Source organism: Neopelma chrysocephalum, unplaced genomic scaffold (assembly GCF_003984885.1).
Source record: "Neopelma chrysocephalum unplaced genomic scaffold, ASM398488v2 Primary Assembly neopelma1_23, whole genome shotgun sequence".
Lineage (NCBI taxonomy): Eukaryota > Metazoa > Chordata > Aves > Passeriformes > Pipridae > Neopelma > Neopelma chrysocephalum.
Window position 1 is genome coordinate 18,148,491 of NW_020897691.1, and position 12,875 is coordinate 18,161,365.

The 12,875-nt window shown below is 39.0% G+C and overlaps 1 protein-coding gene across 11 annotated transcripts in view; it reads left to right on the forward strand.

The window, feature by feature from the left end:
• Positions 1 to 12,875, forward strand: part of TIAM2 (T cell lymphoma invasion and metastasis 2) — a 195,245-nt gene that overhangs the window by 171,426 nt on the left and 10,944 nt on the right. For all 11 annotated transcript variants that reach the window (XM_027688776.1, XM_027688771.1, XM_027688752.1 and 8 more), the window contains 3 exons: positions 9,580 to 9,759; positions 11,229 to 11,297; positions 11,669 to 11,794. In XM_027688776.1, the coding sequence (XP_027544577.1) occupies positions 9,580 to 9,759; positions 11,229 to 11,297; positions 11,669 to 11,794 (375 nt within the window). The remainder of the gene's footprint in view (positions 1 to 9,579; positions 9,760 to 11,228; positions 11,298 to 11,668; positions 11,795 to 12,875) is intronic.

Genomic DNA, 12,875 nt, shown 5'->3' on the forward strand with positions numbered 1-12,875 from the left:
AATTTATAAGGAAGTGTCTTCACTGTGGTCAATTACGCTTTGAAAATAGATTTTGAAGGCATTTAAAACCCATGTTATTAGCATAATAAGCGTGATAGGAAAATATTCTGAAAAATCATCTACCCACAGTTATAAAAAGTAAAAAACAGAGTCTCTCTAGGTCACTGTAGAGTTCTGGAGACCAGCTGTATTAAGCCTGAGCTTATAATGCTTGGGGACCACTAATGTCGCAGACCTCCTGCTGATCCAGGGTATGTATGTACATATTATATATATTTATAGATGTATGCGTGTGTGTGCTCACGTGTGCGTGTGTGTATACATATATATGTTGCGTATACGAATTATGCTTCTGTGTCACCAGTGGTCCAGATGTTACAAAGTGCTCAGTCGTCCTAGAGGCAAACCACTGTTTCCTTTTATTCAATGTGAGCAAAATTAGCCTTTTACCTTCATGCATTAAGGGCAAAAGCAGGATGGGAAATGAACTTTATGCAGATAAGCACACCTACACATATCAGGACAATAGAGGGAAGCCTGTGTTATGGAGGATGTTACTGTTATGGTAACTATCAAGCCTGGTGCCACTGAAATGGAAAGATGAAAACCAGATGTCTGTAAAGGGAATGAGTGTTACTGAAAGTACACAGGAACAAACAACAAGGCTATGTCATTTTTCCAGTGATCTTAAAAATATTTCAAGGTGATGGATAATTTTACATGTAAATTTTACATGGGAGAGATTTTCGAAAAGGGTTTGAGTGTTTGCGTGTGCTTATAGAGAATGAAGGCTAAAGAAAACACTTTCATTCATTTGGTTTATTCTAGTTTACGTTGTTCCCTTTTTTGATTTGTCCAAGTTCCTCAATAGGAGTTGGAAAGATTACTAAGACATAATTGTCTTTTTTCTAATGAATACACATTTTAAAAAAGCTGTTAATTGGTAACATCTTTTAGCTGGCATATGGCTAGCTAATAATGCAGGCTTAATTAGCAAATCTGGGGAAAGAATAACTTCCTAATATGGGATAAAAAAGGCCTGTCATTGTTTTTCATCAAATCGATGATATGGCTTGGACTTGAAATTTAGCAACCTTTTTTTTTTCCTGATCTCAGTGGATGAACTCTGTTTTAACACGTATCTGTTACAAAGACAGAGCTTGAAAGTGCCACAACTAATGCAGATAGGAAAGGAGGAAACAGTACCTTTCCAGAAAGTATAGTCATACATTTAATAAACATAGATCTAGTGATCTGTCCTGTGTTATTTTAAAATGCCATATGCAGTACTGTAAGTCTTTAATTTCCACAGACTACTTATTTTTTATTTTTTTTTCTTCAGACTTGCTCTTTGTATCCCTAGGGTCTGTGGACTACTGCAAAGGCAACCACTAGTGGTGTATAAGAACAGTATCCTTGTACATGCTACACAATAGTTCCTGTAACTGGGATTTCTAAACCAGGCTGTACATCCCATGAAAAATGAAATGTTAGGGAGCAGGCAAAACCTCTCTTGGTCCTTTGAGACCATTTCCTCAGTTTTCTGTTATATAATCATCTCATACATTGAACTCAATATGTGTCTCCAAGAGAAAGAGCGAGCACAGCTAAACAAGAGGTTCCTACTACTGTGATGCATTCTGTGTGCCTTATCAGCAGCATGTTGTTTCAGGGCTCCAGAATCATTTTTCCTCTGGTAGGCAGCCTCTCAGTGACTGAGTTTGGCAAATGTTAGCTGTCAAGTTGTGCTAATGATTTGGAAAGAGATGGATGTAAGTTTAATTGCAGTAATTAAAGGAGAAAGCTGCTTTATTCCCTTGCTTGTATGAAGGTGAATATCTGAATATCCTTGAAACCTCTGAAGCAGTGCACACATAACCAAAGATACAGATACCCAGGCTTGGGGGGTCATTTGGATTCAAGAGAAAAATTTACTAGAGAGCAATAGGCGGTGGCAAGGGTGGTGTTGAATGAAGCTTCATATAGCTGAACCTCCTTGCACTCTAGGAGTGCTGTGGTAGGGGCAACAAGGGAGTTGATGTGTTTTATTATGCCACTGCTGTAGTTGTCCTTTTATTAATGAATTGCTTCTCAGTCTTTTATCTCTTCAGCTCAGTGTTGTCATATCCTGTAATGTTTTATTAAAAGTTACATTGTTCTTAATCTATCCGTAGACCTGATTGGTTTTGTGTAAATATATCCACATCAGGACTTTTACTTTCAAGCCTGAATTTATTACTGAGCCCAGTTTGAATTTCTTTTTATTGATGTAATTATGGCTAAAAAGTTCAAACAAAGGATAAACAAAATTATGTAAAGAAATCATCCAGAGAGCTGCCTATTTGTTTTTCATTTTATCATTGTAAAAGTATTTGTATGCCACAACATTTAGCAGCATATACCCTTGAGAGAGCATCAGTCTATTGATAATTCATGTTGACCTTCAGGGCAGTCAGCACCCTCTAGATATTTTTAGGTATTTGGCTAACTTTCTCAAAGCACCTGATGTTTTGTTTATGCAGTAAATTTCACAGGCACGGAGGTAGGTATATTTCTAGGGAGATTAAACCCATCTTTCCTTGCCGTAACTGCACTTTGTCCTGCACTCACTACATCAAGATGTAAAAAACCCCCTCATCTGACACCTTTTCCCTGTATTTGTAGCAATAAAGGGAGGCATGGCAGGTCTGTTTGTGCTCTCATACACCGCTTAACCCCATTGCACTGGGATGTTGTCAGTGCCTTTGATTTTTGTTAATCGGCACAAAAGAGAAACTTGAGCAGCTGAGCTCAGAGAGAAGGTGTGTTCGTGGGGGATCACAACGTTTGTGGCTTCCTTCCGAGGGCCCTTTTCCTTTGGCAAAGTTTGTATCCACAAGCCGCAATGCCTGCCTTCAGGAGGAGTAAAACCAGAGCTAAGAGTTTAGCGTTGGCTCGCAAAACCCAGCAGCAGGCAGCAGCAGCTTACGGCTCTCTGCACAGGATGTTTTCTGTGGTGAGTTATGCGGTGGCATGGGTTAAGCTGGGGGGTGCTGCTTAATCAGGCTAAGGTGATGGGGCTGCAGGAGCATGCCGAGCTGCCAGTACTTGATAAATAGTGACTGTCCCAGTAATCAAATAATGGATTCTGGTAACGTGTAGTTGGTGGGTGAGTTTATACCAGTAGTCTGCATGGGAGAAGGTTTGGGCTTTGTGAAGTTTGGGGGAGGGAAGGGTGGGTTGGTTGCCTGCACTGTTTGCTGCTGGGCTCCAGCAAATCGTTATTTCTTGCATCTGTCAGAGAAAGGACTAAGTAAGATCCATATTTTGACAAGAAGTGGGATGGTTTTAAAAAGATTTTTGAGGGAAATTTGGAAGTAACTGTAGCATGAAAGTTTTAACTGTTTTTCTTTTTTTCACAAATAAATTAGGATTGTGGAAATAGGGAGGAAAAAAATATGATCTATAATCAAGATATTGCTGGGGAAGTATAAGAAGGCTGTAAATATGTTACACAGGTGGTAGAAAAATACATGAGTCTTCTGCAATAAAATTGACAACATCAGGATAAGGACATGGGGAAGAAAGAGCCTGAATGTTTTCACAAAATCAAGATTTGGGAAAATTTTTGTGTGCTTTGATATTACCTGATGAGAGTCTCCTTTTTGTGACCGGGGCTTTAGGGTTCCTCTCTCTTTGTTTTCCTAATGCTCACATCCTTACATTTTGTATAGTCAGGATTTAATGTTCTGCAATGGAAATGACTTTGTTTTCCTTTTGACTTTGGTGTGAGTTGGGTCAGATGTCACTGAGGACTGATTTTAGAGAAGCTGAGCCCAGCAACTCTGACCTCAGTGGTTGCTGCTAGTCCTGAGGACCTGGTCGATGCAGGCTCTTGGGCCCAGATTCATGTTGCGTGACTTGGTTTATAACTAGAGTTTCAGTCAAGTACTTCAGTCACCACCAGTACTTCTTTTGTACTCAAGGAGAAAGATGGACATCTTTCTGTGAGGCAAGTGAGAGGGAAGATTTGCCACCATGAAAATATCATAGCTCAGGCACCACATCAGGTGGGTTGCATCTTAGCTGTTTTACACAGCTGTGTGTTCAGCCTTCTCTCAGGCCTTTGTGCTGTCCAGAAAGAGTTATTGGGTCATCAACCCTTCTTCTTATTGTACTTGTGATTTCCAAATGAGGTTGGTGACATCTACTTGTGTTACCAGAACAGGCTGACTTTGCTAAAAGAAGGATATTTTTTGAAATGTCCACTCCACTCAGAGCCTTCATAGCAATAAGCAAAGCATAGTTAGAGTTATGCTTTAAGGAGGGAGAAGCAACCCCTACACACCGCAATATGAGATACTGCCATGCTAGACACTACCAGACTATAGAACAGGCGAGGAATTAAAAATGAACTTTTGTCTTTGAGTTAGAATTTCCCAATTTCAGGGAGATTTACGTTAGCAAAGTTTTAAACATTTCGATTAAAAGACATGCAAGAGATACAATGAAACAAAACAGACCCATAAAATTTCAGCAGTGAATGGCCTTGAAGTTGGGTAAAGAAGGAGCTGAAGATAAGTGATGACTGAGGCTACTGCTTTGTTTTAGCTTCCAAAAGCTTTGTTTTAGCTTTGTTGCTGCTCCAAAGCTGAGTAGCACTCTTGCCCAGACATCTATGGTGAAAATCCCACAAGGTATTTTTCAGTAAAACACTGCTGACATTTTTCAGTTTTAATGAACAAATTAGAGGAGTGATGTACTGTATTGTAACAGTGTAATGTAAAGCAACCTTTTTCAGTGGTCTTTAAGGAAGCTAAGGCCTGCAACTTTCTAGCCTTTTATGTTTCTTGGTTACATCTCTGAGGAGATGTCAGACATGTCCATGAGTGTTGCAACCACAAAAAAAGGAGGCTGTTAGGGCTATACTTTGTTCTGGAGAGAAGCACCTCCCAACAAAGTAAAAGTGATGGACATCTCCAAGATGTCCTTTTACTCAGAGTGAGAGATGTAAAGGCATCTCTGTCCAGTTGTTAATTTCTCAAAATTCTATGTAATTGTATTTCTTCTGCTGACTAGTGCATTCAATCTTCCTTGAATTACCTATATCAGACAGAGCTGAGCTGTTAGCTGTTCATTTTTGGAGGGCACAAGTCTAATCTGTTTCTGCAGGATTTTTCTGACCAGGTTTCCTCTTTAGGATAGGAAAGGACTGGTGATCTACCCCATAGATGTGGTCAGTGCCCTGCACAATGGTACAGAAACCTGAAAACTCTTCAAAGGGCATGCATGGTTTTCATCTACTAAGGAGTCTTTCTTAAGCTGTGTAGAGTTTTCTAAGACTACTCAAAATATTCCTTTCCATCACTTTTTCAAACAAATCCTAACAGACTGATGGAGTCCATGATACATATAAATGAGGGTAAAGTAAACAGCAATGTGCAGAGACACCGTAACACTGATTGACCTTGTGCAGCATTTATACTCCATCAGTATCATTTGGTAGAAAGTCACAGGGTAGGCATGAAATCATTGTGCTAGTTCTTAGCCACTGCTGATTAATGTCTTCTGCTCTCTCACTGATTAATTTTATGGAGTTTTGTTACTCTGGTGGGGATAGCACAGCCTCAAATGATGATACGCTTGTCTGCAAGGAGCAAAGCAAATCTGTAAGACATCCTTGTAAGATTATCCTTTTATTCTCTTTAGGGGAATAATCTGTAGTATTTCTTATCACAAGTATTATTAAAAATGGAATGTGCTTTCATGTCCATCTGACAAGCTGAGCACCTCTGCAGTGGTTCGCTGCTGTGGGTCAAGGTTACAACTATGTGGACTGGAACTTTTCCTTCTAAGATTGCTATGGGCAGTCCACAGTCACAGGGAATACTCGCTACAAAAGGATGTGGAACCTAAGTCTGAGTCTCAAAGATGCAGGGATGACAAAACTGTTTCTCAAGGCTACTTCTAAACATCCTTCTGTTTTCTTAGAGGCCAAGAGAGTATGGGGCGGGAGGTTGCTTCCCCTGACTGCTAGTTGTGTGGAAGGGTTTATACAGCTTTGTTGGAAAATCTTTGAATATGGCCAATGAAACAGCACAACACTGCTTAGCTTCCTTCTACTTGAAATGCTTGGGTTTTTTTCTATAAACCCTGCATAAACTCCATTTGTCTTTCCCTACTCTAGCACTGTTAGTCTAAATTTTGGATATTTAACCTTATCTGTCTGCACTACAGTGCCAAAGGTAAGCTGAAGCTGCTTGCAATCCCCTATACATCCTGCTGAAAGTGGCATACATAAGCTCAAGTGATGGATTTTTGAAGGAAGTTTGTTACTTCCACTGTACTCTCTTTTCAGCTTTTATCTGTACCCAACTACTTTGCAGCCTTGTCCACAGTAAGTCATCTGGACTTTTCTTTTTACCAATTTAAATGTTTTTATTCTAATGAGCTGCACACAGTACAGGCAGTCTTGGTCTTGTGCAAATAAAAGCAGCAGCTGTGTCCTCAAGGAATTTATCAGTTGCATCTGAGAGTCAAATCTGCCTGTGTTAGACATGGCAATGTCAATGTCAGGACAAATTCAGGGTTAATTCCTACCTTAGTTCAATATTACAGTGGATATATGTAGTATCAACTGGGGGTTCCTCTTGAGATCTCTCGGCTTAAGGGCACTTGATTGCCAAGCTCTAATTTGACATCCAGAATGCCCAGGTGGCTTTGAAATCCCAGCTGCAGCCAGTAACAGGGCAGAGGCTGAGCCTCCCCTGCCCATGCATACAAGATACAAAAGAGATGTTCTTAGGGGTTGTCACTAGAGTCTTTCTAGAAAAGATCTGTTTTAAACAGTTTAAAAGAGCAGGAAATGGTTTAGTGTTGGAGGCAGAAAGTAGCATCCAGGGCAATGGGGAAAAAAGGTAGAGATCCCAGCCTGGGTGATAAGGGAGTTTTGGGAAGAAACATGAAGCAGGAATTGTTTTTATACATACTTATTTGTTACTATGAAGTTTCTCATTAATGCTAAGCTCTTTGTCAAGAAAAAGTGCTTCCACTGGCAAAAGGGGTTCCTGCATCTTCTATGATCCATGCAATGTGTATGAGTGAATGTGAAATACTTTTGTGATCAAGTAGCATTTCATGCTTGCTTTGACCCAAATGTAAATACCACAGTGGGTACAAAGGGTGAGGTCTGGATATTGCACAGTCTGGAAGCTCCACATAAAAGGAAGGACAGAGAGCAGCAAGACTTCAGGAAAGGACAAGATCCTGTGAGCAGCACGGGAGGTCAAGAGCAATATTTTTTTATTGCTAAATTTGCATGTATTTTCAGGAACATATTAATATTTATAAAAATCAGTGCTTGTTTTTTGTACCTGAGAGGTAATCCTGTTCTTTGGGATTAGGCCAGTTATACAGAACAATTTCTGACCTCAAAATTACGTGATCGAAAAGTATCTGTATTGAGGAGTATCATGTATTTGCATATGCTTTCTTATTCAGTGTTTCTTGGTGACAGATGCAGCTCTGACCTCAAAACTGAAGGGGATGTAGAAATAGCATGTTCCCCAATGTCTGCCTGCTCTCTATGGGAAGGTGGTTGAGGAGGAATAGAGGACTTCTAACTCCTCCTTGTAAAACTGTGCCTGATGATGATGCTTATGACTTTCTTTCAACAGGCTGCTTTGCATCCTTGATCTTGGTGTCCTTGATCAGTCATCAGGCTGATGTAAATCAAGCTGCCCACGTGCAGCTTGAGCTGTAGAGAGTATAAGATCTGAGACATTCTGATGCAAATACAAACCTTTCTGACATCAGAAACAAAAAAACCCTGAAGTACTTTGGCATTCAGCTGTTTAGAAGTTGCTTTAAAATAACATGCATACACACACCCCCCTCTTCCTAAATTAAGTTGTGATTTGTTTCCAAACCACTAATTAATTTTAGTTTCACAGACTGACTCTGATTTTCAAATGTATTTCATCGGTGTGCAGCTGTAATTCCAACAAACACCATTCAGTTTTTTCTGTTGCATTTCGTTGGGTCCTAATAAGTGTTGAAAATACTAAATGTATCTAAATTTTATAGTCCTGCAAGCTGTCACTATACAAAACCGGGAAGGTGGTTGCATGTATCAGTGAGGAAAGTAACTTAATTTTTTTTAGAGTGGTGGCATTGTTTAAAACTGGAAGATGTGAAGCTACAGAGTAATATGGATTACATGGCAAATATCTGAAATTTTAACATTTATTTTCATCATATAGGTGTTTTATCACAGGAATGGTTGAGATTAAATATTGCAACTTCATTTAGCCTCCACCCTCCTGAAGGCTTTGTATAGCTCAACTCATTTGTCGAATAACTTTTGCACTTGTTCATTTGATGACCTAGTATGTTGGTGAACCTAGTTACACAGGGAATCAGTGGTGAACCACCCAAAAAGGATCACTTGAAACAGCATGTGGAGTAAATTGTTACAGATTACTACAGACAGTTCTGAAATGCACTCATGCCGTGATACCTTCACTGAAACAAGACTTACACTTAATGTAAGTCCTTATTTGAATGTATTTGCTAAATACAAGGTGATAAATAGCACAACATACACAACTGTCCGGTTTCTTAGTGAGTATCTGAATGACAGAAGCACTGAAGAATTATTTCATGTAGTATCAAGATGTGGATACCAAGTGTTGTTAAGGTAAAATTAGGTAATGATAGTGATATTTTAGCTTTCAGAGAAATACTATGTAAGAAAGAGAACAGTGGAATAATTTTCAAATTAAGCATTAAAGATTATTGCCTGCAAAAGTTGCTCTTGGATATTAGTGGTGGTCATACAAGAGAAAATTACACACCTATTTCGTAGTGTCAGAAATATCTTTCTCTTCCATCTTTGCCTTACAAGATTAACTGTTGTTGTTCTATCTTCAATTCCTACCTGGCTTGAAAATTTTCTATTTTGTCTTTTTTCTCATTTTTGTCATTCCTCTAAAGAATCTCAAAGATTTAGGTTTCCATTTGCCTTTTTTGAAAGCAAAAGATCCCGATATGTATTTGACTCCTTGGAGAGAAAGCATCTGAACATCTTTTGACGATGCAGGACACTGGAATTTGAATCCTCAGTTCCATGTTTCATTGTTTAAAAAGCAACAACAAAACACACAACACAATATAGGTAGCAGATGACAAATAAAAGAATTGTTCTCGATGCTTATTTATCTACTGATCCTTTCTATTTTGATGCAGTGAGTGTTGCAAAATAAGAGAGATGGAAAACAGTGTGAAGCTACTGTTATAAGAATCAAAGTATATCTGCTCTCTCATCTTTTGCATCTCACAAGCTTGTCTCTGAAGACTGAAAATAATTTGCACTGGAAAATCGCTAGAAAATTTTAAATTAATTTTACTGCTGTGATCTGGATCTGCTATAAATTAAAGCTGTTCAAAGCTATCAAGATACACATCAGACAAAAATCAATGGCATGCTCTGGCCCCTGAATTTGGAACAAGACCAAAATTGGAGGAATTCAGAAATAATAATTGTAGTAGAGCTTATATTCTGAAAACATTGGTGTTTGTCTCTTTCTTCTGACTTAACAGAGTGCAGAACAGATCAGTGCGTTGTGCCGGAACTTCCAAGAAGTCCAAGCAAGCAGTATGGAAGGACAGAAGGACAACCAGGATCCACCTCCACGACCACTGGCTCGCCACCTTTCTGATGCAGATAGATTGAGAAAAGTCATCCAAGAACTTATGGACACTGAGAAATCTTATGTCAAGGTAAAAAAAAAGAAAGTCTGGCTCTCTACAGCCTTTTTTTTGAGGCTGACCATAACTTGTGGACGTTCTTTAATATTTCATGCTTATCTTTATATAACCAGCCCTCAACAAGGGCCATAAGCTACCAAGTCTGCTTATCTAATTGTTCCTGTTGTTTTCAGCAGACTTGTTCCTGTAACAGAGGCTGTAGGATTTGATGTAGTGGCATTAGTTCTAGTCAATTTGTAGTTACATCAGAGAGTGGTAATTTGTGGGGAGTAGATACCTGCAATACAAAAACAGGTTTTTAGGGAATGTTTCCCTAGTTTTCAAGATGCAAATGAATCTGGTAGAAGAACAGATTAGTCGCCTACAAATCAGAAAAAAAGTTTAACTGTGGAAAATAGCTAAAAGTCACAACTCCATTTGGTTGTAGCATCACACATATGTTATTTCTCTTCTGACTGGTAAGTCTGTAATTTGTTAGATATATCTCTCTTCTTTTCATAAACCCCAAATTGATGTGACTGGATGCCAAAAGAAACATGAAAACATTGATTTCATTGACCTTTAGCACAGAGGAGTCATCTTCTTTACTGGATCTCAAAACACATATTTACAGATGTCACACTTGTTGCAATAATGTTTGCAAAAGAGAACACACTTTGTCTTTGTACATCCACCAATATACTGATACAACCATATGCTGTAAATCTTGAGAAAGCTTTACGGAACATGGACTCCTGTGTATGTCCTGATGTTTCTGTTCGAGGAATTGCTTGAACAAAGCATGACCATGGAGGTCACTGATTTATATGAAATTTTGCACCAGGAAAAATCCTGTCAAGTTGCACATAGTCATTGTGATGTTCTCAGGTAGTTGCTTGTTACTCCTTCTACATAGAATTTCTGGTGTTTCTCTTCTCAGAGTTGGAGAGCCCTGCAGGGGGCCCCAGCTCTGACATCATACTTTTGTGTGGGATAGTTAAAGTCTTCAAAAGTGGCACCAGTTCCTTGAAGAAGTGACTGAAAAAGCCCTTGATCACATCCACCTGACAACATAACTGAGCACTTTATTAACTAATAGGATTTTAAAATACTACATGTCCCCCTGAATATTACTACAGATTTTTAAATGAGTGACTATTAATATGGTTTATCTAACACACATGATTAAAACATTTGCTGCTTTTCATACAGAGGGACTCAATAGAAAACCATCATCTGTAACATTTTTTCCTCATGCTAGGGTAAAATATAATTTGTTATAATCAAGCTGTAAAGCTTTAAGGATTAAACAAAAACATTATACTGAATCAGTTTGTGTCTAATTTAGCAATAACTTCAGTGCTAACAACATGCAAGTGATTTTGTTACTGGAAACTAATTTTATCTCTATTTCATTCCCAGAACTTACCCCTATCTCAAGGTCACAAAAAGAGCAATTTCAAAACATTACATAAAAAGTGAACAAATACTCTTTCTTGCAGGACTTGAGCTGCCTCTTTGATCTGTACTTGGAGCCCCTTCAAAATGAAACTTTCCTTACTCAGGATGAGGTGAGGGATAACTGAAATACATGCTTTTCATTCTTTTACGGGTTAAGACCTTGGCACTTGGGTTTTTCATTACTGGGAGTATGATAGAAAAAGCAGACAACAAAGATAACAATACGAATTATACCAGTCAGTGCCTTTTTGTCTTGTGTGTGCACCACTTCTTTTTCCTGAAGGGTAATTGTTCTTCTGAATTAACTGCTAAGAAATCTTCACTTTTTGTATGGATTTTTTTATAAAACCCCTTTGAAAAGTATTAACAAAGACACTAGTGGCCTTTGCAACCTCTTTGTGTGTTACATCTCCTTAGTCCACTGTTTTCACAAGACTACTCTTATGGAGTGCTGTACTTCATAGCCTGATGTTTTTCACAGATGGAGTCCTTGTTCGGCAGTCTGCCAGAAATGCTGGATTTCCAGAAGGTGTTTTTGGAGACCCTTGAAGACGGAATATCTTCTTCCTCAGATTTTAATACATTGGAAACACCATCTCAGTTCCGGGTAAATATTTCATTATTTCATACTTTGTAGTGTGCCTGAAAATGTTTGTGAAAATCTGGCTTTAAGAAGTTTCTGGCTCTAAGAAGTTTCATATGGTTGCTTTTATGTTTGAAGCTTTACTTTGGCTTACAGACTTCTATTCAGCAATGAAAGATATGTGCTATTTTTCAGGGGTTTATCTTCCCTTAGCAGAAGATGCAACATGGGAGAACACAGAGTAGACTTTGAGTACACTATAAACTAGCTGTGCTTGTGATGCAGAACTCCTTTTGTAGAAAGGTTATTGTTGCTGTGCTGAATTCTGCCCTGCCTGTGCTTCTTCCTACTGTTCTCAACTTACCTGCTACAGACTGGGAGCTTTTCTTATGTGAGGTCCAAGAAGAGGGCCTACAAAGTGTAAATGGCTGTAGCACCACCCAGTGCCTTTGCTAACGGGAAATGGAGTCACTGTCTCAGGACTGGGCAAGACTGCTGGCAGGTGTCCCAAACACTTGCTGCATTTTGTGGAGCAAACGTTGATTAAAAAGAGGGGAGAGGGCTGCTATCCTCCTCCCTCACAACTCCTCTTTCTTATGTTTGCTTTAGGAGGCATTTTCTAAATGGAAGGCTTTAGGAGGCATTTTCTAAAAACCTCTCTCTTGTGATTCAATCCCTCCCACATCTTCCCAACCTCCTCTTCATCCAAGAACATCAGAGGTGCCCTGTAATTACCACCTGCCTGAAAAAAGGAAAACAGTGGAAAGCAATCCTGTATTTGTTTTACACTGTCCCTTCTGGCTTTGGCACTTTTATGCCTTGCTTCCTATTGCTCATGTTTTTTTTCCCAGCACAGCATAGTTACGTGTCTGTTGATTTTTGTTCCTGTGCTGCCTGAAATATACAATAAAACAGAATATCTGCAGTGGTGTTACCTGCTCAGGAAGAAAGGAGAAAATTGCAGGCTATGCCTAAGTAGGCTGACCTCTATACTTAGCAAAATACAAAAACATCATTGAATTACTACCAGTAGTATATTCATGTTATATATGTGTGTGTGGCCAGTCTTCGCGAACGAAGATTTTGGGAAAGGTCCTTTACCTTT